Source organism: Nicrophorus vespilloides, unplaced genomic scaffold (genome assembly GCF_001412225.1).
Source record: "Nicrophorus vespilloides isolate i.1.1-1 unplaced genomic scaffold, Nicve_v1.0, whole genome shotgun sequence".
Classification (NCBI taxonomy): Eukaryota; Metazoa; Arthropoda; class Insecta; order Coleoptera; family Silphidae; genus Nicrophorus; species Nicrophorus vespilloides.
Window position 1 is genome coordinate 78,486 of NW_017098252.1, and position 24,816 is coordinate 103,301.

Sequence of the window (24,816 nt, forward strand, 5' to 3'; positions counted from 1 at the left end):
GTGCATATTTTCAAAGTGAAGATTGTGTATGAAGGTTTGCTGCTTGCTTATTTGCGCGAAATCAACCGTTTGTGACAAATGGGTAATCACAATTCAGTGAATCGTATTGTAAAGGCACTTAACAGTGATGTCTTCCTTGTAGATATTCATCATAATATGCTGTAAATTTATGTTAAATTAGTGTTAGTGTTCATAATAAAGTGATTATTACGATGGAATTAATGGAATCGCACTTAAAATCATTGTTTGATGCCGTTGAAAATGGTAATCCAACAGAAGCTTTCCTGATTGTAACAAACATAAATGCACTCATTTCAAAAGAAATTGATTATAATGCAGCTGGTAAGTAAAAAAACACTATAAATATATGAAAGTAAACATACTTTTTTCATTAAATACTATTGTGTATAATTGGTTGCATACATTACTAATCCTCTAAATGACTTTGGTATGATCCAAGAATTCAAAATAAGGATGCGTTTGCATCATATTGTATCATGAATATGATGCACCTTATATTTAATATTATGAATACGATTTTTATTGAATAAGTTCTGATAGTTTATCATAATGTAATTTGATATTAAGTTAGGTTTTGAGATATTCTTAATAATGTATTTTTTATATCATAACTTTTACTGTTTAATAACTTGACTACCAATAATCTTACTTCAAGATAGTCACAGTGGCAGATCAAGGATATTTGGGGCCTCTATACAAGATGTATTTGAGGATCCTCTAATTAATGATATTAAAACAATCCGCCACTGCATGAAGCCTATCCAGTTATGAGGTTTTATTGAAATAAGTTTTCTACTAAACATGTATTTTTGTTACGTTGTTTGTAGATGCCGGAAAATATACTTTTCATAATTTGATATTTCTGTACTTTCGCTAACTCACGACGATAATTTGTTTTTATTTTTATCATCAGTTAACCAATTTACATTTTTTTTTCAGAGCCTTATATAGTTGCAACGCTTGGAGACACCCCTTATAGCTTACATAATTTCATTATACTAACTACGTCAAAAAAAAACTTTATGCAATCTGTGAAAGAAGTCACTGAAATTATATACGTTCTGATTACGGAATTCCCAAAAAAAGTTATCCATTATGTTACAAAAATAATTGCCACATGCATTGCCGCACAAAACGCCGGCGATGCAAAATTAAAACAGAAAGCTCAACAGATTATCAACAACATTCTGATTAAGAGAATTCCTCTATCGGAAGATGATCAGAATAAAATATTTAAGAAGGCAATTTCTAACATCAAATTTAAGGAAACAGCTAGTATTGGTATTTTATTAATTTTTTATCACAAATAATAACATATTAATTGCTAATATATTTATAGTTGTTGCTTGTTCAGCGGAAACTATTGGAATGTTGGCAAGGTATTATTCATACGTAGGATGCGATGAGTTGCAAACGACTTTAGTAAAATTCCTCTACCAAGAAGTTTACTCTAAGAAGGTTTCTCAACCGACGATTACTGGTTTGTTCGCATGCATAAATAATTACATGTGTTGTTTTGATATATCAGAAGAAAATATAAAATTATTACATACGTGTTTATTAAAATATGCTGATTATAAAGGATCCGAAAAAATCAGAACCGCATACAGAAATGCATTGGAATGTTTCGCACAGCACTCTTCGAAATTTAAAAAAGAGATTTTTGAAAATCATAAGTTGTGGAAAACCTCCTTGCTTCCGTGGTTAGAAAGTAACGCAGAAGATTTCAGAGCTGGAATCAAAGCTTTAGATGCTTACAACTTACAAGTTGCTTTAAGTTTAGTAAACGAAGAACATAATTTAATGACCAAAGATTTGTTAAAAAACTTTAAGGACGACATATCTAGCAGAAGATTTAATGGTGATAGAATGGACCTATCTATATCAGCTTTAGGATATTTAGCTGTTCCATGCAAGATTCACTTCGGCATGACTGAAGTGAACAACATATTTCTGTATTTAATCCAACAATTGGAATATCTTTATATGCAGGATCCAGACTTATGCGAGAAATACTTACAGAACTTACCTACGTATATTAAAACAATTTCGGAATACATCGAGCAAATGGATGAAATTAGTTTCAAACATGTTAAATCTCTACAACGCATCACCGTATTATTGATCAAATTATTTCCTAAATTATTAATACGACATCAAACCATCGCTGCCGATGCATTGATCATCATATTTTATCGCATCTACTGTTGTCGAAATTTCAAATTGAAGTATTATCTTATGGATGTGATACATCAAAGTGTACTTTGGACCTGTAGTCACACCTTAGCCGTCGAGGTTATCAATGAACAACAAACAACTTACAAATCATTCTTACCATTGTGGAGAAGCCTGATGCTTTTACCTAATACTGGGAAGTTTGAGAAAATTGGTTTGAATAAGAAAATTAGAAAACACATAACTCAAGCCATGTTAAAAGAACTAGTTTTTACAGTGATATCGATGATTTACAAACTGAATTTAAATTTGCAGAGAAAGGATGATGAAATGGCTACGAGTGATCTTGGTAATTCATTTGAAGCCACTAAACAGGCTGATTTTGCGATGTTTGTTAATATCACTGATTTTTGCGTGGACTTATTAGAATCCGTAGATCCAACATTATTCAGAGAATACATATCATTGTTCAATAAACAGTTAATCACTAAATCTCTGGAACATCCACTTGTCAGTGGATTTTACAAGATGTTGGCTGCATCATTGAAACTATCTGATAAAATGGGATATATTAAAGAAGTTAAAACCACAGAAAACGAATCTTTGAAATACATGGTGCAATTCTTGCGTGGAGTATTTTTGAAAATTAAATATTACAAAGACGATTTGCAAGTTGCATGCTTGCAAATGTTCCTCGCTGCACCATTAGAAATCATCGAAGCCGTCAATATAGAATCCATTGATTTGTTCATAGCCGTCTTCACGATTGGCAGAAGGATTTTGACAATTGCGGAACTTGGATTGAAGACATTGACTCGTTGGTGTGATCATCTCTCGAAAGAGCAAATGCGACCATTGCTAGTGAAGATTTTACCACATTTGGACTCGTTCTTACGGTCGCAATCAGGTTCTGGTCCAGAAAACATAAATTTAGAAACGAGAAAGACTAAAAAAGTTTTAAAGAAAAGAAGAATTTTAGTGGAAGACGAGCCCGAGCTGTTAAAATTGAAGAAACAAATATTGGCGTTTCTAGGAAGGATGGATGGTGATTTGTGCTTGGAATTTGTCCAGCACGGAGGTTTGGCTGAGGTTATTTGGAACAAGAATATGAATTTAAAAGTCGATCTGCCATATCCTGAAAACGTAATGAGTTTGTACTTGGATAAACTGATGCCCAGAATCTTGGATTTAGCAATTTACTGCAGTGACAGGAAGAAACGGTTCACAGCTTGTGAAGTTTTACATACGGCAGTGCTAATTTTCCTTGGTATTTCAAAGCAAATTTCTGATGAGACAAATATGAACAAACTATTAAGCAGGATGTGCAAAGTACTTTTGTGCTTGGGATGCGATGCCGATAAGGATATAACAAATTTATTTAAACCATTATGTCTACAATTAATGCATTGGTATTCATCCTCGCATTGTCTGGAAGCACAGTGTCAGGTTGTACTTGATACCTTATTTGAAGGAATTTCACATCCTAATGATGGAAACGTAAGAGATTTCTCTGGGATTTGCATTAAGGAATTCGTGCATTGGACTATTAAACAGAATCCCCAAGATTCTAAGCTTGAAAAAAATGAAAATATTTTAAAAATCGTTGAGAATATCCGCTTTTTTGCAAAACATCCGGATTCGTCAAAAAAGTTAGGAGCGGCACTGATTTTTAATAATATCTATGTGGACATTAGAGAAAAGGACATACTTTTGAAGATGTATTGGTTAGATATATTAGAAATATTTGTTAATTCATTTTATACAGATGACTCGGATCAAATTGATATAATTATGGATAGATTATTACGAGTGTTGAGAGAAAGGAAACATTTGTTACCAACAATTAACGTAAGCCACTTTCTTTTAAAGCATTGTTCATCGCTAAATTCCGGGATCAGGAAAAAGTGCATGGATTTGTTCACGAAATTGGCACCTAGTGAGGAATTTCATTTAGATTCAAATGAATTCCAGCATCATTTAATAGAAAATTCTCAATTTCAAACAACAAGTTATGAACATATTATCAATTGGATTTCAAGTCTTGCATGTTTAATCGAAGGTTCTATATTTAGCACGAAAAATCACATAAGCTATGATACAAACAAATTAATTGAATATTTAAATCATTATATTGTGGAACGATGTTGGGATTCAGATAAATTTCTAGCCCAGAAAAATCCAATTGCCTTAAAGAATATGCAAAGCAATTTGGAAGTATTGCATAATTCAATAATTAAATTTGCCTCAATAGATTTGAATATTATTTTTAATATAGAATTTTGCAATTTCTTGATACACGAAATTATGGATAATTCCACAGAAGATTTATTCAAATTAATTGTCTCGTTTCAACCATCTCAAATGGTCATCTTTACTGAACAGTTAAAACTTTATATAATTTCTTCAAAAACGCAATCTTCGTATTTGCAGAAAACTGTACTACGAGGTTTAATCAAGTTACATTGCGAAACTGGAATAGATATGGGGGAATTATATAATTTAAGTGAAGATATTGCAGAGCTGAAGTCAAATTTAAGTGATAATTTGTATGTGCTGGAGTACTACGATTTAAAACTTCAATATCTCGGAAGGAATAATTTCAGCATAATTTTGGACAGTCTGAAAGATTTCGAAAAAGTGTTTGATGATCATAAAGAAATCGAATTTGGACTATACATATTTAAAAAGTTTCAGAAAACTATAATCAATTTGTTAAGCAAGGAAACTCTGAATGATTTCTTGCGTAACGTTGTAAGACACATCAAACAAGATGAAGTTTGTAAATTGCTTGTTGAGATATTAAAACAAGGACCGAAAGATTTTGATTGTTTGTTAGAATTCTTTGAAGAATATTGGAATTGGTTGAGTGAAAATCTTGACAATGTGGTTATGATACTGTCACAGTATCAAAGTTCTTATGGAGTAGTGAATTCAGCAACAATAGCAAACTGGGTTGATGATAAATTCGGCATAATTAAATCAATAGCCAATACACCTGAAGAAATATTTAGTTTTGTAACTCAGATTTTGCAGATACTTGGATTCATTTCCAATGATAAATCAAAGATTTGTCAGAGAATTCAACGCGAAATTATCGAATCAAATCCAAATTCAATGCAAATTACTTTATGCACTAAACAAATAGTCGATGCTGCAACAATGAGTAATTCTGTTGATCTTTTTATGATTGCCCTGAACTTTTACATCGATTATAATCTTACTTGGAATCTTTCTTTGATGTTTCAAGAATTCACCATGAGCCAAATTTTAATTCTAAATACTATCTACAAATGTGTTTTGAGTCATCCAAAAGCAATAGAAATGTGTAACGTTTTAAAGGAGTTAATTCATGTTAGCAATAACCAAGATTTCCAGATTTTCTTCTCACATATAATCAAAGATATTTTAAAGGAATTAAGAATTACCGAAAATTATAAGAAAAAAACGATTAGTTTCATCTTAATTGATGCATTCTTTGGAAAAGCTAATGAAGAAAGTATAAATACACTTTGCAAAGATTGTTCCTTGGGAAATAAGAAACAGTTTTTGTTTAAAATTATTGAGATATTATTGAACGTATGTAAAGAATCTGTGCCAATTGATGAAACTCAAATGCAAATATTTCGACTTTATCAATGTTATGCCTATAAAGTTGCAGTTACTGTGATTTGCAATAGCCAAACTAACATAGAGTTTTATAATAAATTATTGAACAGATTGAATGAAGATGGTAATGATGTGCTGTGGTGTAAATTGGTAAATAATAACTTAAATTATAATTTTGAACTGTTGGTTGATGAACAAATCAAAACTAAAAGCGTTGCAGTCAATATTCAAAACAAATTGATTGAAGAGCAACCGAAAATAACGTACATTCAATCACAAAATTTATTTATGAGTAGTCTGAGCCAAGGTATATCAAAATACGATTTTACTAATATTGATATACGCTCTCAGGTGAATGTTAAAGACAAGAAGAAAATTGAATTGTACGACGTACCTTTGAATAACCACGAATGCATGTCCACTGTTTGCGGATTACTCATGCACATATTACAACAAGGGTTGATCCCAAAAGATAATAAACCCCCTTGGATACTTGGATTTAAATCAATTTTACTTAAAGAATCTACTCCATTGAACACGAAACTCTTCTTAGCCCAAGCAATTTTTAATGTACGAGATCATCTTAAACCTTTCTCCGATGATTTGATTAAACCAATCATAAACTTAATAATTGCTCAGAATGAGATAAACGGATTTACACACGATATGTTGATTATGATATTGTTTTGGTCTCCAAAGTTTGAAGATGAAGATTTATCTAATTTGATGAATCATCTAATGAAGCGTGCTTTCAACGAACACAACGAAATCTTCAAGCGCAATCTTATGTTCATTCAGCACTTAATTGAGTTAAATAGTCAGTTTGCTGTTGACTATGGATTATTACTAGAATCGTTGAATACAAATTCAGTTCATGGCATCCAGCTTTCACATATCCTCTTAGTAAATAATATTAAACCATGGGGAAATACAATACAAAGTTTTGCAAAGAAACTAACAGATTTACTAAGTAACAGTAAAATTAAAACTTGTACAAAAGCTGCTGAAACTGTCGGACTTGCATTAAAGTTTACTGAAAATTACAGCGCAGATTTTAAAGAAAACAAGTTACCTAAGTTCGTTCAGCTTGTGATGAAAAAAATGGATGATTTATTGAAGAATAATATCAATAACTTCTATCATTCTCTGGAAGCAATGGCTAAACATTATCCGCCAATTTGCGATGAGTTTTTAAGCATCGTCATAAGTCATTTAGAAGCTAGTTTTGGTAATATTAAAATTATTTTGATGAAGATTCTTTACGCACGTTTCCATGTTTTGAATGATCAACAATTATGTCATATAAACTTAAATAAATTGTTCGATGACTCCAACATCGACGTGCAGATGTTGACATTGGAAATGGTCAATAAATCGGTGGATGTTTTATCCGTGACTGAATTGACTGATATATTGAAGAAATGTGTAGTGTTTTTCAGTCAAAAGGAAGCAAAATGCAGGAATATAATTTACGATATTTTAATCAAAGTGTATAGGAGATATTGCGATTCTAATGATGATATGTGTATTGAGTTAATAGATAAGGCAAAAGATATGTTACTTTCTGGTTTCGATGAAACAGAACCTGAATTGCAAGAGCAGATATTGAATTTTTGGTTGAGTACCGAGGACATGCCCAATAAATTTTACAAGCGATTTCTCCACATTTTGCAACAACTTTATAAATGTTCAACGGAGGATATATTCATGAGCTACAGTTTAGAAATCTTATTGAAATTGATGGATAAAAAGATGAAAAATAAAATATTCTCCTATGCTCTACACAAGTGCGATTACAAAGATATGATGTTTTCAAGCAACTGGAGGAGTCATTCCTCGTTAACGCCGATGTACGCAGTTGGTGAAAAATCTTTCGTAGCTACTGCAGCTCCACAGTTTGAAGCTACACAAAGACTTTCTTTGGCTTCTCAAAGATCCAGTCATTTGTTGATTCCTGATAATGATCAAACTGTTGAAACACAGGAAGCCGTTTTTAAGGTTCCGCAATTCCTAACAAATTATCAGAAAAATAAAAGATTTATTAAAGATAAAAAGGAAGTCAACAAGATGCATGCTGCGAGGGAAACGAAAAAGACTCGGACCAAAGAGTGGCTGAGAAAGGATATGAGTAAACGAAAAGAGGATGAGATTAAGATTACCAGAAGTTACCGCATCGGAGATTATCCTGATATAGAGATCACTTTTGAAGATTTGCTAATTCCGTTATTAACATTATCTAAAGTAAGTATAATGTTTTCAATTTTATTCAAAAATATCATTATTTTTTATCTTCAGAACGATACGCAAATTTCACGTTTGTTATTTACAAACTTCTTCGATTTTGCTGTGAATACGGCAACGAAGGATTCAGGAGAATTTATGAGTAAAATGAATGAGGCAATTAATAAAATCTTTGGGGACTCAGACATTTACGATTCTGGTTTAATGAGTGCTTTATTAGATATAAGCATGAAGTATGAATCGATGTGCTTTCATCCAAACATTATAACTTCTGTCGCTCAAAACAGTGGTTTAATATCAATGGGATGCTTAATTCTTGAAGAGTATTTACGTCGTCGAGCATTTGACGAACCTTCGGCAAAGAGAATGAGAACTGAAAGTTACATGAATATCGAGAAAATGCATTGGATTCGATTAGCTGAGTAAGTAACAATTATAAATGAACTTATAATACCATTAAATTTACATTCATTCCATTTATTTAGGTTATACAAAGATCTAGAGAACTGGGACATGGTACATTCAATTTTCTTAAACTATCTTGATTGTACCGGTACCAATATTTCAGCAATCAATGCAGAAAATAATGGGTTTTGGTCCAAAGCTCAACAGTCATATAATCTTCTTTTATCAGAAGCTACAAACCCTGATCTCAAAGATTTTTACTACCAATCGTACTTCCATTGTTGTTCTGAACTTGGAAATTGGGATTCTATGCTTCATAATATTCGTGAAGTTGTAGGCACAGAAAACTGTTTAAATAATTTGTTTAATGATAAGTGGAACAGAGATAAACTCTTACCTCACTATATCAAAGGAAATATTAGATGCTCCTTAAAGGATGGAAACTTGATGAAATCTTTTTTCCAGGAGCTTGAATTCTGTCTGAAAGATATAAAGACAAACGGAAGTTACTTGATATCTAATTACAGTGATAATTTGGCCTTCATAGGTGTACTGAAAAACGATCCTAATTTTATCAAGACCTATTTGGATACGTATCAACAGAATTTTCTTGAAGAATGGGCGAATTTGAATCCATTGTACAGCACGCTCCGCCTCAAGACTATAATGCAAATGAGGACGGCGATAGATGTACAACATTTCTTGGAATGGTATGATCAAATAACTACGGACAATTCGCAAGTTAAATTTAACAGTTTGGGTAAAATGTGGATGGAGAGCTCTTTGGAATCGATGGGTTCTATTGTACAGGCCGAAACAAGAAACATATATTGGAATCAATTTATTAAAATGTTTAAAAATAAATTTGGCAATTTGGATGGAATTGACGATTTGCTATTTAACTTAGACATAAATTTGATAAATAATTGTTTAAAGCAATCTCATCTATCCATTGCAAAAAATCATATAAAGAATCACGGAAGTGCTGTGAAAAATCCCAGTAACAAGAATTATCATTTAACCAATTTGATGTTCAGTAAATGCATTTTATTAAGGGCTAAAACTGCCGAAGATGAGTTCAAAACCTTAATTAGTGCATTCCGACACATTGGTAAGTATACACACGTATTTAGTTAACTTTGAAATTACATTTAACTTCTGTTGTAGACATTGGTTTGCAGAGCGACCAATTAGATATAGCTCTTTCAGCATCAATAACACTGAATAATTTTACTGATGAAATTGTTAAAATGACATCTAAAAAGGATTATTCTTCATTGGCAAAATATAAAATTAACAGTCAAAGTGATTTAATTCAATATAATTTGCGTACGCTTCATGAAAAATTGGTTTTATGCGAAGAAAAGAATCTGCACACTAGTCAAATGGCTGAAGGTTTCTACAAGTTAGCCAATTTTAATTTAAATTCAACTTGTAACGCGACTGCTATCACGTTTAGCATAAAATCAATGGTTTACGGTTCCAAAGAAGGTCAACTGCTTTTTCCAAACCTTCTGAATAAAATGGATTGTAAGGATACTCAACATTTTATTAAAGAAGTATATTGCATACAAATGTCAAAACTTTTTTCTGATTTTATTACATTTATTTTGTAGTGCAAAAACGTTCCAGTCTGGATGTTCATTCCATGGATTCCTCAACTTTTAGCATTCATAGGTTCTCCTAAGACTGAAGCTGTTGGTAAACTTTTAGTTAAATTAGCGGAAACTTATCCGAATGCGCTGCAATATTCATACAGGTTAACCAAGCAGTCTATGGATGATCTGAATACGGAATCCAAAGCCTTATGTGATTGGTATAATATATTAAAATATTTGTATTTTGTTGCTATTTCAATTTAATCTTGCTTCTTCTAGCCTAGATAATTTATTGGATAATCCACTAATCGATACACTACTAGAGTCGTTGAAGACTTTGTGCCCTACAAGCGTTGTAATGAGAACTGCTTTGGATAAGTTAAGACGTGCTCCGAATGCAGATGTTTTCAAAAACGAAGGCGATAAAATATGGCAAAGTTTGTATGGGAATTCGAACGTTTATGAAAAACGATTCAAAGAATATAACAAATATAAGAAATCTATGCAATCAATTCGTGATGGTAGGTTCTTTAATTAGGTTGTAATTATTTTAATATAATATATATATTGTTTTTGAAGGTGCCTTTGACGTAGAGAAAATTAATATGAAAATAGTTAAACTGCAGAATACTATTTCTGAAAATGATTCTACCGATTTAGGATACTATTCTTATTGGCTGAAAGATTTCAAAGCGGAAGAGAATGGTGAAATTGAAATTCCCGGACAATATAAAGGAGAGGGAAGACCACTACCCGAGTACCATATTAAAATCGCATCCTTCTCAGGAGAATTAAAAATCATGAATTCATTACGGAAACCTGTAGTATTGTCTATTATTGGAAGTGATACTAAAGAATATAAGTTCTTGGTGAAATATGATGAAGACTTGAGGAAGGATCAACGAATTCAACAGATATTTAAATTGATGAACAGCGTACTTAGGCAGGATAATAATCAACAGAATCTGAACATTGTTACATATGAGGTAATAATCTACCATGATACAAATATTTATATGTATAAAACCACTAAATATTGAATTATAACTAATCATAATTCATCATTTTCAATTCATTTCATATTAATCTATTTGAATTCATACAAAATATTTGAATTTTAAATCTCTATTAAAATACACATAATTATTGGTATGATTTCAGGTTATTCCTTTAACAAAGGATTTGGGACTTATCGAATGGGTCGAAGATACTCGCGTCTTGGGAGATATTATCATGGAGGGAATAAAATCACAAAGATCAAAATTCCGATATGATGATATTCGAAATTCTCATAGAAACTGGTTAGAAAGTGCTGGAAAAAAGGGAAATATATTTGAGAATGCTTTAGTGAAATATGATCGAATCCAAGCATTTTCTCAAATGCAAACTTTATCATCAAAAATTCCCGGGAATCCTTTGAAGTAGTTTGTCACAAATAACACTTTTAAACTATATTAATCTTTCGTTTTTCAGAATCTCTTTTGATGCGATGAGCGTAGACGCTGAAAACCTGTTTGCACTGCGCGAGAGTTTTATTAAAAGCTATACCGTGATGTGCCTTTGCAATTGGCTTTTAGGAATTGGCGATAGACATCTATCCAATATTCTGATTTCAACAAAGAATGGAAAAGCAATAGGTATCGATTTTGATACAGCATTTGGTAAAGCTGTGCATTTGCAGGTAGCAGAAACAGTGCCTTTCAGATTAACTCCGCAACTTGTCAAATTATTTGAACCGCATAAAGTGAACGCGTTAAAACCGACTATGGTTCATGCATTAAAGCTTCTTAGAGAAAAACGCGAAGTGTTGATGTCAGCTGTACAAGTATTCATCCAAGAACCTACAACGGATTGGTTGAAATCCACCAATTGCGACTCAAAGATATCATTCGTCGAACGGAAATTTGCGGGAGATAATCCTTCTGATATAATTTGCGATGAAATACTTCTACGTCCAAACGATTCTGAAACAGTTAAATCTAAGTATTTGGAAATTGTAAAAGGATATGCAGAATACAATGTTAGAGCTACGAAAGCTTCTAAAAATTTATCTTGCGAAGATCAAGTGGAATGTCTCTTAGATCACGCGACAGATTACAACTTGTTGTGCAGAATGTATTATGGCTGGGATCCATGGATTTAAATTCTTGAAACATTTGATTTATTAATGTTCTTTTTTTCGTACATATAAAATTGTTAACATTTTAAGTAAAGTTCTTTAATATAACAATAAAAAATGATAAAGTATAAATGTGTCTACAGCGTAAATATAATAATATTAATTAGATATATCTTAAACTTTATTTTCCTGGGAAAATGGAGGCGCCCCAAAAACACCATCACAATTCGAGTAGCATGTACATAGACATGCCATTATATATTATTATTATTATTAATAAAGCGAACAATTAAATAGCCTCGTAAGCCGCGTCCAGACAAGGACTTGCTGATCCATTGAGAAACTCTTCCAATTCATCCCGATGTTGCGAAGTGTTCTCTTCGCGCGATCTCCTTTTATGCCTCTTCTCGCCTTTCGCCTCTTTAACTTTTTCTTTGTCTTTACTTTTCTTACTTTTTTGCTTTTTATCAGACTGTAAAAATTATTTACGTGAGAATTGTTCGAAAAATATTTTTAATGCAGCTTACCTTTTCTTTGTCCCTTTTCTTCTCTTTTTTTAATGATGTCACGGAAGATGTCTGTTCGCTGTCACTCCTACTTGGACTATGACTATGCTTCGAGCTTAAGAGTTCCATGTGAACGTTCGATGATGTTACACTAGTGCTATCATCATAAACAGTACTTCCACTGTAATCCAATGTTTGACTAACGGCGCTAACATCTTCACCGCCCTCCGGAGACCTCCTCCACTTTGAATCAGCCCCCATCCAAGTATCAAATGCATCAGACGTTAATTCCGAAATCTCCGAATTAATAGTCGAATCGAACTCATCGTTTGTCTGCTTCATATCCAAATCTATATCGCTACTGCCTCCACCTTTACGGAAGACATTTGGTTTCACTTCCTCCATCTCCAAGTCATCTTGGTACTCCGATACCAATGGATTACCAATTTCACCGTCGCTGTCCGATTCGTCCACTTCGTTATTGGCAGTATTTGCATAACTTTGCACATCATCCAAAAAGCTTCTATCCAATTGACCACCGTCCGGACAGAATTCCTCAACGGATGTTATTGGACTTATTTCGAGTCTCCGAAGGTCCGGCGCTACACCGTCCTCTCTCACGCCAAACTTGGACACAAAACCAGAGCTTTGACTGGATGTTTTACCGGAGCTCTGCGAGCTTGAATTTTTCTGCATTATACCGTTATTCCCAAATGGTATTGGTTTACCCGCTCCGATTATAATCGAAGCACTCTGAGATCGTTTTACCTCTGTGCCAACATTACTAATTCCGCCGCTTCCTAACTGCATGCTACTTGCAGACACAGGTAGAACGGCCGGTGGCGGTATATTCGCATTGGAATCGGCAATTTCCCTACGTCTACGCGTCAAATTTTCTTGGAATTTAGTATAATTAGCGTCGTCCGACTCTGCGAACAAATCGAGCTCTTGTATTGTTGCATCGGTCTCTTTCTCATTACGCTCTAATTGACGTAAAAGCGTTTCCCGTTGTAATTGCAGAAATGGCAAATTAAAGAATTTGTGCAAGAGCTTCAAGCCAAAACCGTTACGCATCGAAGACTCAGAATAACGCACTTGCGCTGTTCGAGTTCTGCAAAATATAATATTACTTTATTTAAAAAATAAAAATCTTCAACAATTTGCTTACCCTTCTATTGATTCAATATAGTAGCTAATATGATCAGAGGTGACAGTTCTATGATGAGACATATCACAATGGTTAGCCAAAATGATAACTGGAATATGAGATGGAATTTTAGGCATTTCTCTTTGAACATATTCAAAGGTCCAACTCTTTGTAATGTCCATAACTAAGATGATACCATTAGTTCCTTTATAAACATCTAGAAATTCAGCATCCAATGCAGTCTCCTCTGGCATATCAGCATTTTCCAATTTTAAACCCTCAAAACGTTTCTTCTTCTTCCCTTTATCAACCACATCCCAAACTTCCACTTTAACAATGTCATCAGTGGCTTTGTAACTCCACTGAATAGAAGTTACCTGGATCTCATCAGTTGGAATATACTCCTCCATGAATTTCTTTCCCTGCAGCCTTTGAAACAAACATGTTTTACCAACATTCCTATCACCTTTGATGATTATTTTCACTAAAACACATTGATATTAACTTAATTTTGATATATTTAACATAAAATGGATTTAAATTTACTGTTATATTGAACTCCTTTTGCAAACTTCCTCTGTAAAGAGGAAGACATTGTTTGGTGGCCAGGGGGCTTTGAGGCAACCCCAGTTCCACTACTAGAGGCCCCATCTCCTTTACTAGTGAACCTCTTAATAGCTGAGAACATTCCAACATATGTCAATCTAAAGTTAAATGATAATTACAACTAAATTATAAACACGACACATACGACTTCAATATTTTCTCATTGAATGCAAAAACATTTGCAAATTTTATTTACAATTAAAACAATATTAAAAAACACTATTAAAAATATATTCAACATGTATATGTCGACTTTGACAGTTCGTGACAGTTCATTCCATTCATGAAATTCTGCGCAGAGAATCGCTCCACTGCGCTCAAAAAAAACTTCATAGAACTTTATATAATTTTATATCTGAAAGATGGCGCTTCCGATCATAATACATTTAAAAAAAATACAGATTGATTCCTTTTAAAGCAAAAACTAGATTAACTATTTGTTTTTTGCGATTGGCGTAATACGTCGACAGGACGTAGCTGTTCTCTTCCTTAAATGTCTATTTTAATTTCATGTTCATTTCGTATTCTGAAGTACTAATTACTTAAGAGATTGATATTGTTTTATTTTTTGTATTTAATATTATTTAGTTTAATAAGTACAAATATTTACGATTAACTGGAACTAAATACATACTTACATTGACAAAATGCTATGAAAATCTTCGAATTTAAGAAAGGTTTTAATGTGGAAAAAAATCAAAAATTTATTAGAATAAATAATACATTTTGATAAATTAAAAAAATAAATGTTGTTTTTATAACTAAAATAGTAATGGTTTAGTGTGTTTAGTCACAAATATATTTTTTTAACATTTTTATTCATAAACATCAATACATAAAGCCAAAGTATGTAACTTCTTGTAGAATAAATATAAGCGTGTAAAAAAATAAGCATTTCTTCGATAATAAACAAATTAGAACATTGTAATTAAATTCAATTCAATATATAAAGGCAATCTCATTAAATTAATCTCAAAAAGTAAGCAAATCAATACAATTGTAGAATTATGTAAATTATAAAAATAGTAATAATTTAAATTAACTTAATTCGATTACCAACTTAGTATTATTAGTAAATTATTCAAAATTATATCACAAAACTAAAAAAATAAAAGTGCTATGAGACCAACAATTGTAATCATTTTAAAACAAATTCTTTATGAAAGCGTTAATTATTTTCGGGATGTTTGTGTCGAAACCCTGTATAGACAATATACTTTCATCATAACTCTTCTTACGAGTATTGTAAAAATTTAATAGCACCAATCTAAAAAGAAGTTAAAATATATTATATAACACAGTACACGATAATAATAATAATAAATCTTACTTTGCAGACGGCATCTTCATAATTTCCTTGTATTTGTTGAAAGATTCAGTTGTTGATTTGATATTTTGTACAGGTGAGCCGCTTATGTGTATGAACACATCAACGAGTTTCTGATTTTCGATTGCATAGTCGAATTCCATTTTCTGATAGCGGATATCAGTTTCCAGTTTATTTGCTTTTTTCAGTGCGTTTACTGCATCCTTAAAATTGCTGAAATCTATGTCGAAATCTACGCATTCATTGGGAAGCTGCTTAGTCACGATCACATCTTTCTCAGCAATTACGTAAGGTACCGTTATAATAGCAGCAGCCTCATCGCAATTAATATTATTTAGTGTAGTACACTTGGTTTTGTCCAAAACGATATTTATCAGAAATCTTTTGCCTGTTGTTTCAAAATTGCAAGTGGACATTTGTAGCGTCAGATTGAGAACATTGGATATATGAGGACATGAAATCGGGTCCGAAATTAAGATATTTGCAGAAGTTATAATGTTCTGCTTTTTGTTGACTTTGTCATTTTCTGCCTTTAAGTCTGTCAAGTACTTCACGAGATGGGGATCTCTTGACCTAGAATAAAAACACACGTTTATTTACTATTTCAACGAGTCAATATTGAAAATATTAACTCACTTTCCACCATTTTCAAAGAGCTTCAATGCAATGAACACGTCCAAAGGCTGCAATTTAGACTGTTTAATTTTTTCTTCATTGGTCAAAATATCAATCAGTTTTGTGCAGAATGAACTTTCCAGTTTCAATAAATACAATTTATAAAATTTTACTAGATTCCTGATCACATCTTTTAAATCCATATGCTCAATCAGTGTTTCCCAAACCTGAAAAACAATTAGCTACAGAATTTTGAATAAATAAAAAATAAAATATGACCTTTAATGGTTTCTTTACTGCATCTGGAGGATAAGTAATATCATAGTTAAGTTCACTTAACATCTCAGCAGCAGTATCATCATCTAAGCATTTTCTATACTCTTTACATTTATCCAAGTACTCAATAGCAGATAATGCTTCTTTATCACCATTTGCTCTAATGATTCCACTAGCAGAACCTCTAAGAACATAATCCAATATAGCATTTGTAACTGCAACAGTTAGTATTAAATGAACTAGCTAAGCTTAAGTAATAACTTTGATAAATACACAAATCTTTGGATTTCAAATGTGACAGTTTTATTAGATCCTTGTGAGTCCATCCATGGTAACCATTTTTACATCCAAAATCTTTTAACAGCTGTTTAGGTTCTTTGTTTAAGTAGTATCTAGCAATAATTTTGTTGATTCCCTTGGAGAAGGTCTTATTGAGTCTTGTAACAAATTTAATATAATTGAAGAAGTCCTCATCATTCCTAATTACTTGAAGGGTTGTCCTGTATACATGATGTTTGAATGCAGGTGTTGTCTCTGCCAATGTAATTAGTGCCAGCACATAAAATAATGTCTCTCGATTTGGGATTGCATCCAATCCATTGGTATTCTCTATTATATTTAATATTACATGGGGGTTGCCAGATTTTAATAGGTCAGTAATAAATGGAAGACTCCATGCATCAAAGTTCTTATGGGTTTCTGGTTTTCCAGTGAAAAACAGATTGTAGCCTATTGTATTTGATAAATACAGAAACTGTTTCAGGAGTATTTCTGGAGCAACCTTTGGTTCCATCACATCTGGAAAATTGGACCAAATATTGATTATGATTCAGCAGACAGGAATTTAACGCTAATATAAACAATGTATATACATAATAGTAATATAGGATTTATAAAGGTATTTACCTTTGCTTGTTTGTTCCATTTTTCGATAGTGTTTATAGATGTAGTACTAAATGGGTTTAAATTAACTTATAATTAAGCGAACGTAAGAATGTCGCACTGATCTACAATAAAATAAAAATAATAACCAACAGCTCATCATTTAGTTGCCAACTAAAACATGAAAGATTACCAGTTACCAAATCAACCATATGTTAAGATGTACAGAGACTATTATCCTTTGAAGCAGACTTTCCCTACTCACAAGTGCTCACAAGTAGCCTGTACTGTATATACTATTTGTATAGCCAGGTTATTATACTGGTTGCATATAATAAATAATAATATTTAATATAAAACTATGGAAATATTCTAATATTAAACACTATGGAATAATGTACATCATTTTAATTACTTTATACAGGACGCAGCTAAATGGCAGAGAAAGAAGTAGGAGGAAGAAAAATAATACTTTATAGAGTAATTCCTCTTATTTAACTAGACATTTAGCATCTTATATTAAAGACTAAATATCATTTATGTAAATCGAATAAATATATACATGTATATTTGTATCATGATTCGTCTATGATAAAAACAAATCATTAATTTATAGTATTTACTGTATTTATTATAAATATAAAATTTAAATAAAAGAAAGCATGAAAGACTGTAAATTAATATAAGTTAAAGAAATATCTTAGCAAACAATATATTGTCGACTCAATTTAGTGTAATTAAACTATCGTGGAGTTTATCGTTTAAATAATATTATAATAGGATAAAATGTTTTGTTACCAATAGATTTTCATGAATTGCATTAATTTGTTCAAAACTTATTATATAAGATCAATCTGTGTTTATTTTGGTTGCTGTAATTTAACAGTTATTAATCAGTATTTCCTAATTTTAAAATTATTTCAAGAAGAAAATTATAGAATTGTGTCAAGTTGTGCTAATGTTTTAATATTTAAATTTACAAATAAAATATAATATTTTGTCTTATGTGCGATATTTGTTATGTAAACAAGAGGATGCTAAATTGGCCGATTTGCATGCAATTGCGCACAAGGCTAATCCAATATTTATACCCTTTTTTTTGTATTTGCAAAAGGCGCGCACGAGTTTTCCCAATAATCAGAAATCAATAACGCGTATTATTCGTACATACATTTCGAGAAGGGATTTTAGCATGTACAAGAGAGAAAGATTTTAAAGGAAAACTGCAAATAATAATTGCAACATATAGGATTGTCATTTATTTTAGAATACACGTATATATATATATATTTTAAATTGTATCATATATATATAGACTATTCAACAGCAGAATATAAATAATAGAATCACAAACACACATTTATTAAGATGTTACATTTCTTAATTTTAGATATATTTATACATATATATTTCATATAAATTAAATATGCTTTAAGTTTTTTTTTGCCGCATTTCAATTCGAAGCAAGAAAATACAATGCACTTGGTGAGTCCAAGTATAGTAATAGTGATTCAGTTAAGGAACTAAATTTACAACACACACAAAAATAATATATATTTACAATATACAAGGTACGCAATTAAGATTGTTCATTTTGTTTCTCATCAATTATTTACATAAATTCGTGTCTCGAATAATTGAAATTTTAATGCTGGTAACATAAAAATTAAAATTACACATTAAAATATTTAATAATAATTCGTCGTCATAATATTGACTACAATGATATGTAGATTATATAATAATATAATAAATGTTGTTTATACTTTTGCTTATGCTTTTATTTTTTGCATTAATAATTGTTTCACGTTTACAGATTTATCGAATATAATAGTTATGTCTTTTTTTTTGTTTTGTTTAAATAGATTGTATAGATAAAACTTTGTTATATTTATTGATACACGCTATATCTTCATCTTTATTTCTTTTAGAAAATCACAATTATCACAATTCGATTAGTAGAAAAAATAAAAACGGTCTTTGCTTCAAAGGATATAGATTAAATATATCGTAAAAAAACGTATTTGTAGATTTTTTTGGACGCTTTGAAGAAAGATAGTTTTTGTTTTGCTTTGTTCCTTAGAGAATATTTACAACGCACGCTTAATCAATATAGATGTAATTAATTACGTTAAAAAAATCTAATAGTAATGGCAATGGCTAATAATTACACAGTATCACTATAGTAAATATTCATAAAAATTGTACTTAAAAGAGAACAAACGTAAAAATACACAGTAGGAAAGTTATTATAATTATTTTAAAAGGGCTTAAATTTATCATTTAGGCGATTTTAAGTCGGCGAGTCAGGCGTAGCTCTGGCTATGCTCAAGCGAGATTCCTGCCATTTTGCTGCCCTGTTCGACCCAATTTTTTAACCTGCCCCGCAGTTCCTCGAGACTCTTCGACTTGGCTTTGTTGATGCGCTTGTATTTAACGTCCTTCGGCTTCGTCACCGACCTGTGATTGGACATGACTCTATTGTATGTAGTTACTTTGGGATCGTCCTGCGGTTTGTCTGACCTCTCGTAGGGTGACCAATCCGGTGGTGCCGTCTTCTCCGGTTCCTCTGTGACTATAGCCTTTGCGCTTCCGCTTGCAAAAGCGTCTCTCTTCTTGTTCACCTCTGTCTGCACCTCGATGGAATTGCTGTTGTCGTTGTCGCCGTCTTCTTCGACGCTGTACACGGTCTCCAGGATCTCGGGTCGCCGCAGGAATCCGTTGGAACGGCGTATCGTGTACTTGAGGTTCGGGTCGATGGCATCGGAAATGGATCGGACCACCGTGATCGAATCGGAGTTCCTGAATTTCGGAATGTGCACCTCAGCATCCTCCTCCATCACGACTGCACTGTCGGAGTCGTTCAGCGACTCCAGGTCCAGGATGTTCGTGTCCAACTCAGTCAGGTCCGAAACAGGAGGTTCCAATCCGTTGTCAATTAAACGGTTCGTCAGGGTCTCAATTATCCGCTGCTGCCGATGAATGATCACCTCTCTGTGGTTTAACATCACGGAAATGTCCTTCTGCTTCCTGATCAATCGGGACTCGAATAGCAGCAGCTTCGATGACAGAGTCTTCATTTGATCAGCCTTCTCGCGGTTCAAACGAGTTATCAAAACTTCCTAAAAAATAACAAAACAAAAATTACTACAATTTATCCTATTTCCAGATTTAAATGTATACTACTATTTATGAATAATCAAAACAATTAAAAACTAGTCTCAAACACGTATTGTACGCACAATTTCAACTATTTTTAAAGCATTTACAATTTTATCACATTATTACAAAATTAGCAATTATTAAGATAATTTTAAATTTATTTTCAATCAATAATTAGCTTTGATATAAATTAACAATTAATAACTATTATTAATTAATTTATTAAATCGGATATTTGGCTAGTATACATTTAAAAAAAATAAGAGAAAATGATTGATTTATAAAAATATTGTTGCAGAAATAATTTATGAAATTCATGCCAAATTTTTGAAATATGAAAAATTAGAACATGTTAAATGTTAACAACATTTTGCTTGATGTCAATTTTATTTTCTGTGATTTAACACTAACTAATTCTCCTTTAATATACTATTTTAATAGCAACAAACATCATATAAAGATAAAATGTAGCAATGTGTAGTCACATTAACAAAGTGCTGATATTATTGTTATATATTAATGAAAATAACATATAATTTACAATATTCTCTAAATATTTTGATTTACTATTATTTTCAATGAAACGTTAAAAAATTAAGAAATAAAGTTGATTTGATTAAAAAAAAATACTGCTGCTATTTTGTAGAAGATTCCAGTGGGAGTATAAATGTATATAAACATTTCCAATTTCGAAAGATCAAAACATCGGCATTCACTTTTAGATCCGGCATTGCACATCTCATCTTGTATACCAAATACAAACCTGCATTTTGTATGCGCGCCTCCAAGCGAGGATCTGCTGGGCCTGGGCTCGGCTCTTCTCCCTCAGATCTTTGATCAGCTTGCGAGCATCTTCCAGACTCTCGCCAATGTCTTCGCCGCAGTCAGTCATACTGCCCTATCTGTAACATCATGGTGAAATGCAATTTAGAAAACTATACCATGGACAAAACGGTCGATGGGAAGTGTGCGTGCATAGGGAGTTTCGAATGTATAAATTAAATTAGATTTCCCTGTCGCAATTGGCGGCAGCGATAGCGATCGTTAAATGCGCCGTTAATGTTATATTTTCATATTATAAATTTGATTCGTATGTACGTATGCAAATCCGAGGCTCGACGGCATTTGCATCGAGCCCCCCTTCGTCGTAATGTAGGCCGCATAACAGGAACTCGATGATTATTATTATTATCAAAACGGCCGCTACGAACGTACTCACATTACACCCAATTATATCTGAACACGTACCTTCCTTGTGTACATTAGATGTACTTCACTAACAAGAATCCCCAAATACTTGAATCTTGTTCACAGCCTCTAGCCTGCATAGAAACAATAAAATAGATTCTATACCAGTGGTATTCAAACCGTATTCAGTTAAATTATATTATACTACGATACCTCTTATAGGGTACCGCAAGTTAAAGTCATCTTTAAGGAGAAGGTATTAAACAGTTTAAAATTTAAAACAGTTAATTCAGAATTATTTATTTTATTTCTATACCTGCTAATACTCATTACATAGAATAAATTAATGTACTTTCAGTTGATTTTCTAATTAAATTTTAAATATTTATTTTCATTGTCTACATAGAAATAGATATATTTTCTAAAATATTTTTGAAAATTTGAAGATATTTTTTATTTTCATAGAAATAAGAGAATATAGTCTTCGAAGAGCATTATTAAAGGACTTTCGTTTCGAGAAGGACTTGAAAATAGAACGCGCTCTTGTGAACAATTATTATTGTATAAATAATAATAAGCGGTCTGTCTTTCCCCACGTTCCGTTGAATTAAAATGTCAGGGACGAGTCTGATTTACAAAATATCAACAAAAAAAGTTAAGTCAGAAAAACAGTTACCAAATTAAAGTTTTTCGCGAAATGCAATTAAATTGAAAATTCTAACGATACTAGGGAAAAGCGCGCGCCTCGGGCGTAACGCGCCATTTCCAAATGACAGACAAACAGTCCTTTGTCTTCTTACTTCAAAGAGAGCGAAACAATCGGAAAGTAATAATAAAAAAAAGCAACAACTGCAGTAGTGGCGACAAATAAAATAGGCGTCGGAGTAGAATGCAATTCAATAACGGGTTTGGCAATTATAAACAAAGTCGGCGGCGACGGCGAAAGTTCCTGTTGTATTGGGGGGAGTTACGTAAAGCCTGACCTGACCTGACCTAAGTGGTCTCTGGTTGCATAAGGAAAGAGCGAAAGATTACGGTTCCCGTTTTTTTTTTTTTTTCGCCTCGGTTTGGTTCGGTACGGTTTTAGCCATTTCACGTGGGCGAGAAATAGTCGAGGGGCCGTAAATATGCACCATATGGTCACATTTCAATTGTTATCAAAAAGCGAAGAGAGACGATCGCAATGGAAAACCGCATGGGTGTTGGTTGGATTACAGTGGAGATTTATTCAGGCCGTGTCCGTCTCTCTGGCCGCACCATAAATGGTCCGAGGAGTCACGTGTAGCGAAGCCGTTTTCGAAGAGCGACCAAATGGCATTATCCATCTGTAGAATCGCGAGATATCGTCAAATCTAATTTCAGTTGGTAATTTCCATATCCTTTAAACGTACTAATAACAACAGGGTCCACCTACGAACATCTCATCCCTCCAATGGACACGGAACGCGACGTCTCTTAAGGAATTCTGCAGACAACCAATACCAAGAGTAACAACACAACGTGAATAGATATCATTAATGCCATGTTATGTTTGTCTCGATTGAACGGCGCTGTCTAGGAGATTTAATTTTCTTTCACTCGGGCTCGGCCACTTTCAAGCTCTGTTAATTCGACTCCCACGTACTTTTATAATGGTTGTTATTGTGGAGAGAAAAGAAGAAAACCAAATCCGTGCTCGAGACGATAACCGCAGCCGATGTTGACGACAAGATTAAACAATATTTTCGATATTTTGAGAGGAACGGGTTTAGAGCTCGGAAATCCAAGCATGCATTTACTTGGTGATAGTCTCGATGGAAACTTTTTTTTTACTTTCAGTAGGCCAAAATGAAAGTGTACGAATCGATATCTAGGCTGGACGATGATCCTCTTCTCGAAAAGTAACCGGGGTAAACAAAAATACTAAAGACCGCATTCCAGTTCCGGTTATTTTTATGACTAAACTTATATAATACGAAATGGAATTATTTACGATATTTGGAAATTATGTTGTTTGACCAATACCTTAATCTTCCTATTATATTGCATTTAACGATTAAAATTTCAAAACATGTATTTTATAATTTTTGATGTTATAATCAAAATAATATTTTAGAAATGTTTGTACTTAGATGTTAGAAGGTGTATTTTTATTATATATTAAAATGTTATTACTGTTAATAATCATATATGTGAATAATTCACAGAGAATGTAAGATATAATTGTTAAATCTGAAGTGAAATAGTTGGATATAATATGGATCCCATTACATTCAAACGAAAAGAAAATATTTTGACACGGTTAAGGGTACGAGTAGAGGTATCAATATTTTAAATTTTCTAAGAAATTAGTCAATTCACCTGCATAATGCAAGTTTAACAATTGAAAATTTTAATAAAGTTTTTCACGAATATGTAGGAATTACTAGAAAATCGATTAAATTATAGTCATTAGGAATTACAATTAACATAACTCGTAACTTGTGGAATAATTAATTATCTTACTACAATAATATAATATTATAATTCACGAGAAAGCGAAGGCCACATTTCAGTTATATTATAGTAATCAGTAATAAACAATTAATAGTCGAAATAGAATAAATGTTTGTAATATTTTTTGTACAGTTTTTATTTAACAACTCTCTAAACTATAAACTGCTTTTGATTGTTATTTTATTACAAAGTTACCTTTAATTGCAATGCAATTAACTTAAGTTTGAACAAAATGACCTGTAATAATCTGAAAATATGGTAAGTTATGTTTTATTACGGTACGTGTCATGGATACGTAGGAATTATAAGATAAGTCTTCAAGTTTCTACGCGCATTTCTACTGGGAATTGGAGATTCCTCAAAGAAAAGAAAAAATAGGATTCATGATTGGTCGAACCCTTGGTTGTGGACGTAATTACCGTCACTATAGTTTTCGATACGCATTGGATCCGGTCACCCATGTCCGG

The 24,816-nt window shown here is 32.3% G+C and overlaps 4 protein-coding genes across 6 annotated transcripts in view; 1 reads left to right on the forward strand and 3 right to left on the reverse strand.

Annotated features, from left to right (window-relative positions):
- The first annotated feature begins 154 nt into the window (after nucleotides 1-154).
- Nucleotides 155-12,256, forward strand: LOC108562010 (DNA-dependent protein kinase catalytic subunit-like). Its single transcript, XM_017920181.1, has 11 exons — nucleotides 155-342; nucleotides 961-1,302; nucleotides 1,361-8,043; nucleotides 8,098-8,465; nucleotides 8,529-9,559; nucleotides 9,616-10,007; nucleotides 10,065-10,264; nucleotides 10,326-10,567; nucleotides 10,626-11,032; nucleotides 11,208-11,467; nucleotides 11,520-12,256. The coding sequence occupies exons 1-11, from the start codon at nucleotides 213-215 to the stop codon at nucleotides 12,187-12,189; spliced, it is 10,725 nt and encodes a 3,574-aa protein (XP_017775670.1). The 5' UTR covers nucleotides 155-212; the 3' UTR covers nucleotides 12,190-12,256.
- Nucleotides 12,257-12,297: 41 nt separating this feature from the next.
- On the reverse strand, nucleotides 12,298-14,594 carry LOC108562006 (rab-like protein 6). Its single transcript, XM_017920176.1, has 4 exons — nucleotides 14,365-14,594; nucleotides 13,840-14,302; nucleotides 12,693-13,782; nucleotides 12,298-12,637 (listed from the first exon to the last, which is right to left on the reverse strand). Exons 1-4 carry the CDS (start codon nucleotides 14,504-14,506, stop codon nucleotides 12,455-12,457), a joined length of 1,878 nt encoding a protein of 625 aa, XP_017775665.1. The 5' UTR covers nucleotides 14,507-14,594; the 3' UTR covers nucleotides 12,298-12,454.
- Nucleotides 14,595-15,521: 927 nt separating this feature from the next.
- LOC108562005 (60 kDa SS-A/Ro ribonucleoprotein-like) lies at nucleotides 15,522-17,698 on the reverse strand. Its single transcript, XM_017920175.1, has 6 exons — nucleotides 17,549-17,698; nucleotides 16,916-17,440; nucleotides 16,646-16,857; nucleotides 16,388-16,593; nucleotides 15,755-16,324; nucleotides 15,522-15,691 (listed from the first exon to the last, which is right to left on the reverse strand). The coding sequence occupies exons 1-6, from the start codon at nucleotides 17,565-17,567 to the stop codon at nucleotides 15,568-15,570; spliced, it is 1,656 nt and encodes a 551-aa protein (XP_017775664.1). The 5' UTR covers nucleotides 17,568-17,698; the 3' UTR covers nucleotides 15,522-15,567.
- A 1,533-nt stretch (nucleotides 17,699-19,231) lies between these two features.
- LOC108562017 overlaps nucleotides 19,232-24,816 on the reverse strand; it is a 60,862-nt gene continuing 55,277 nt past the window's right edge. For all 3 annotated transcript variants that reach the window (XM_017920189.1, XM_017920190.1, XM_017920191.1), the window contains 2 exons: nucleotides 21,450-21,588; nucleotides 19,232-20,646 (listed from right to left, as the gene is read on the reverse strand). In XM_017920189.1, the coding sequence (XP_017775678.1) occupies nucleotides 19,831-20,646; nucleotides 21,450-21,578 (945 nt within the window). In that variant the 5' untranslated portion in view covers nucleotides 21,579-21,588 and the 3' untranslated portion in view covers nucleotides 19,232-19,830. The remainder of the gene's footprint in view (nucleotides 20,647-21,449; nucleotides 21,589-24,816) is intronic.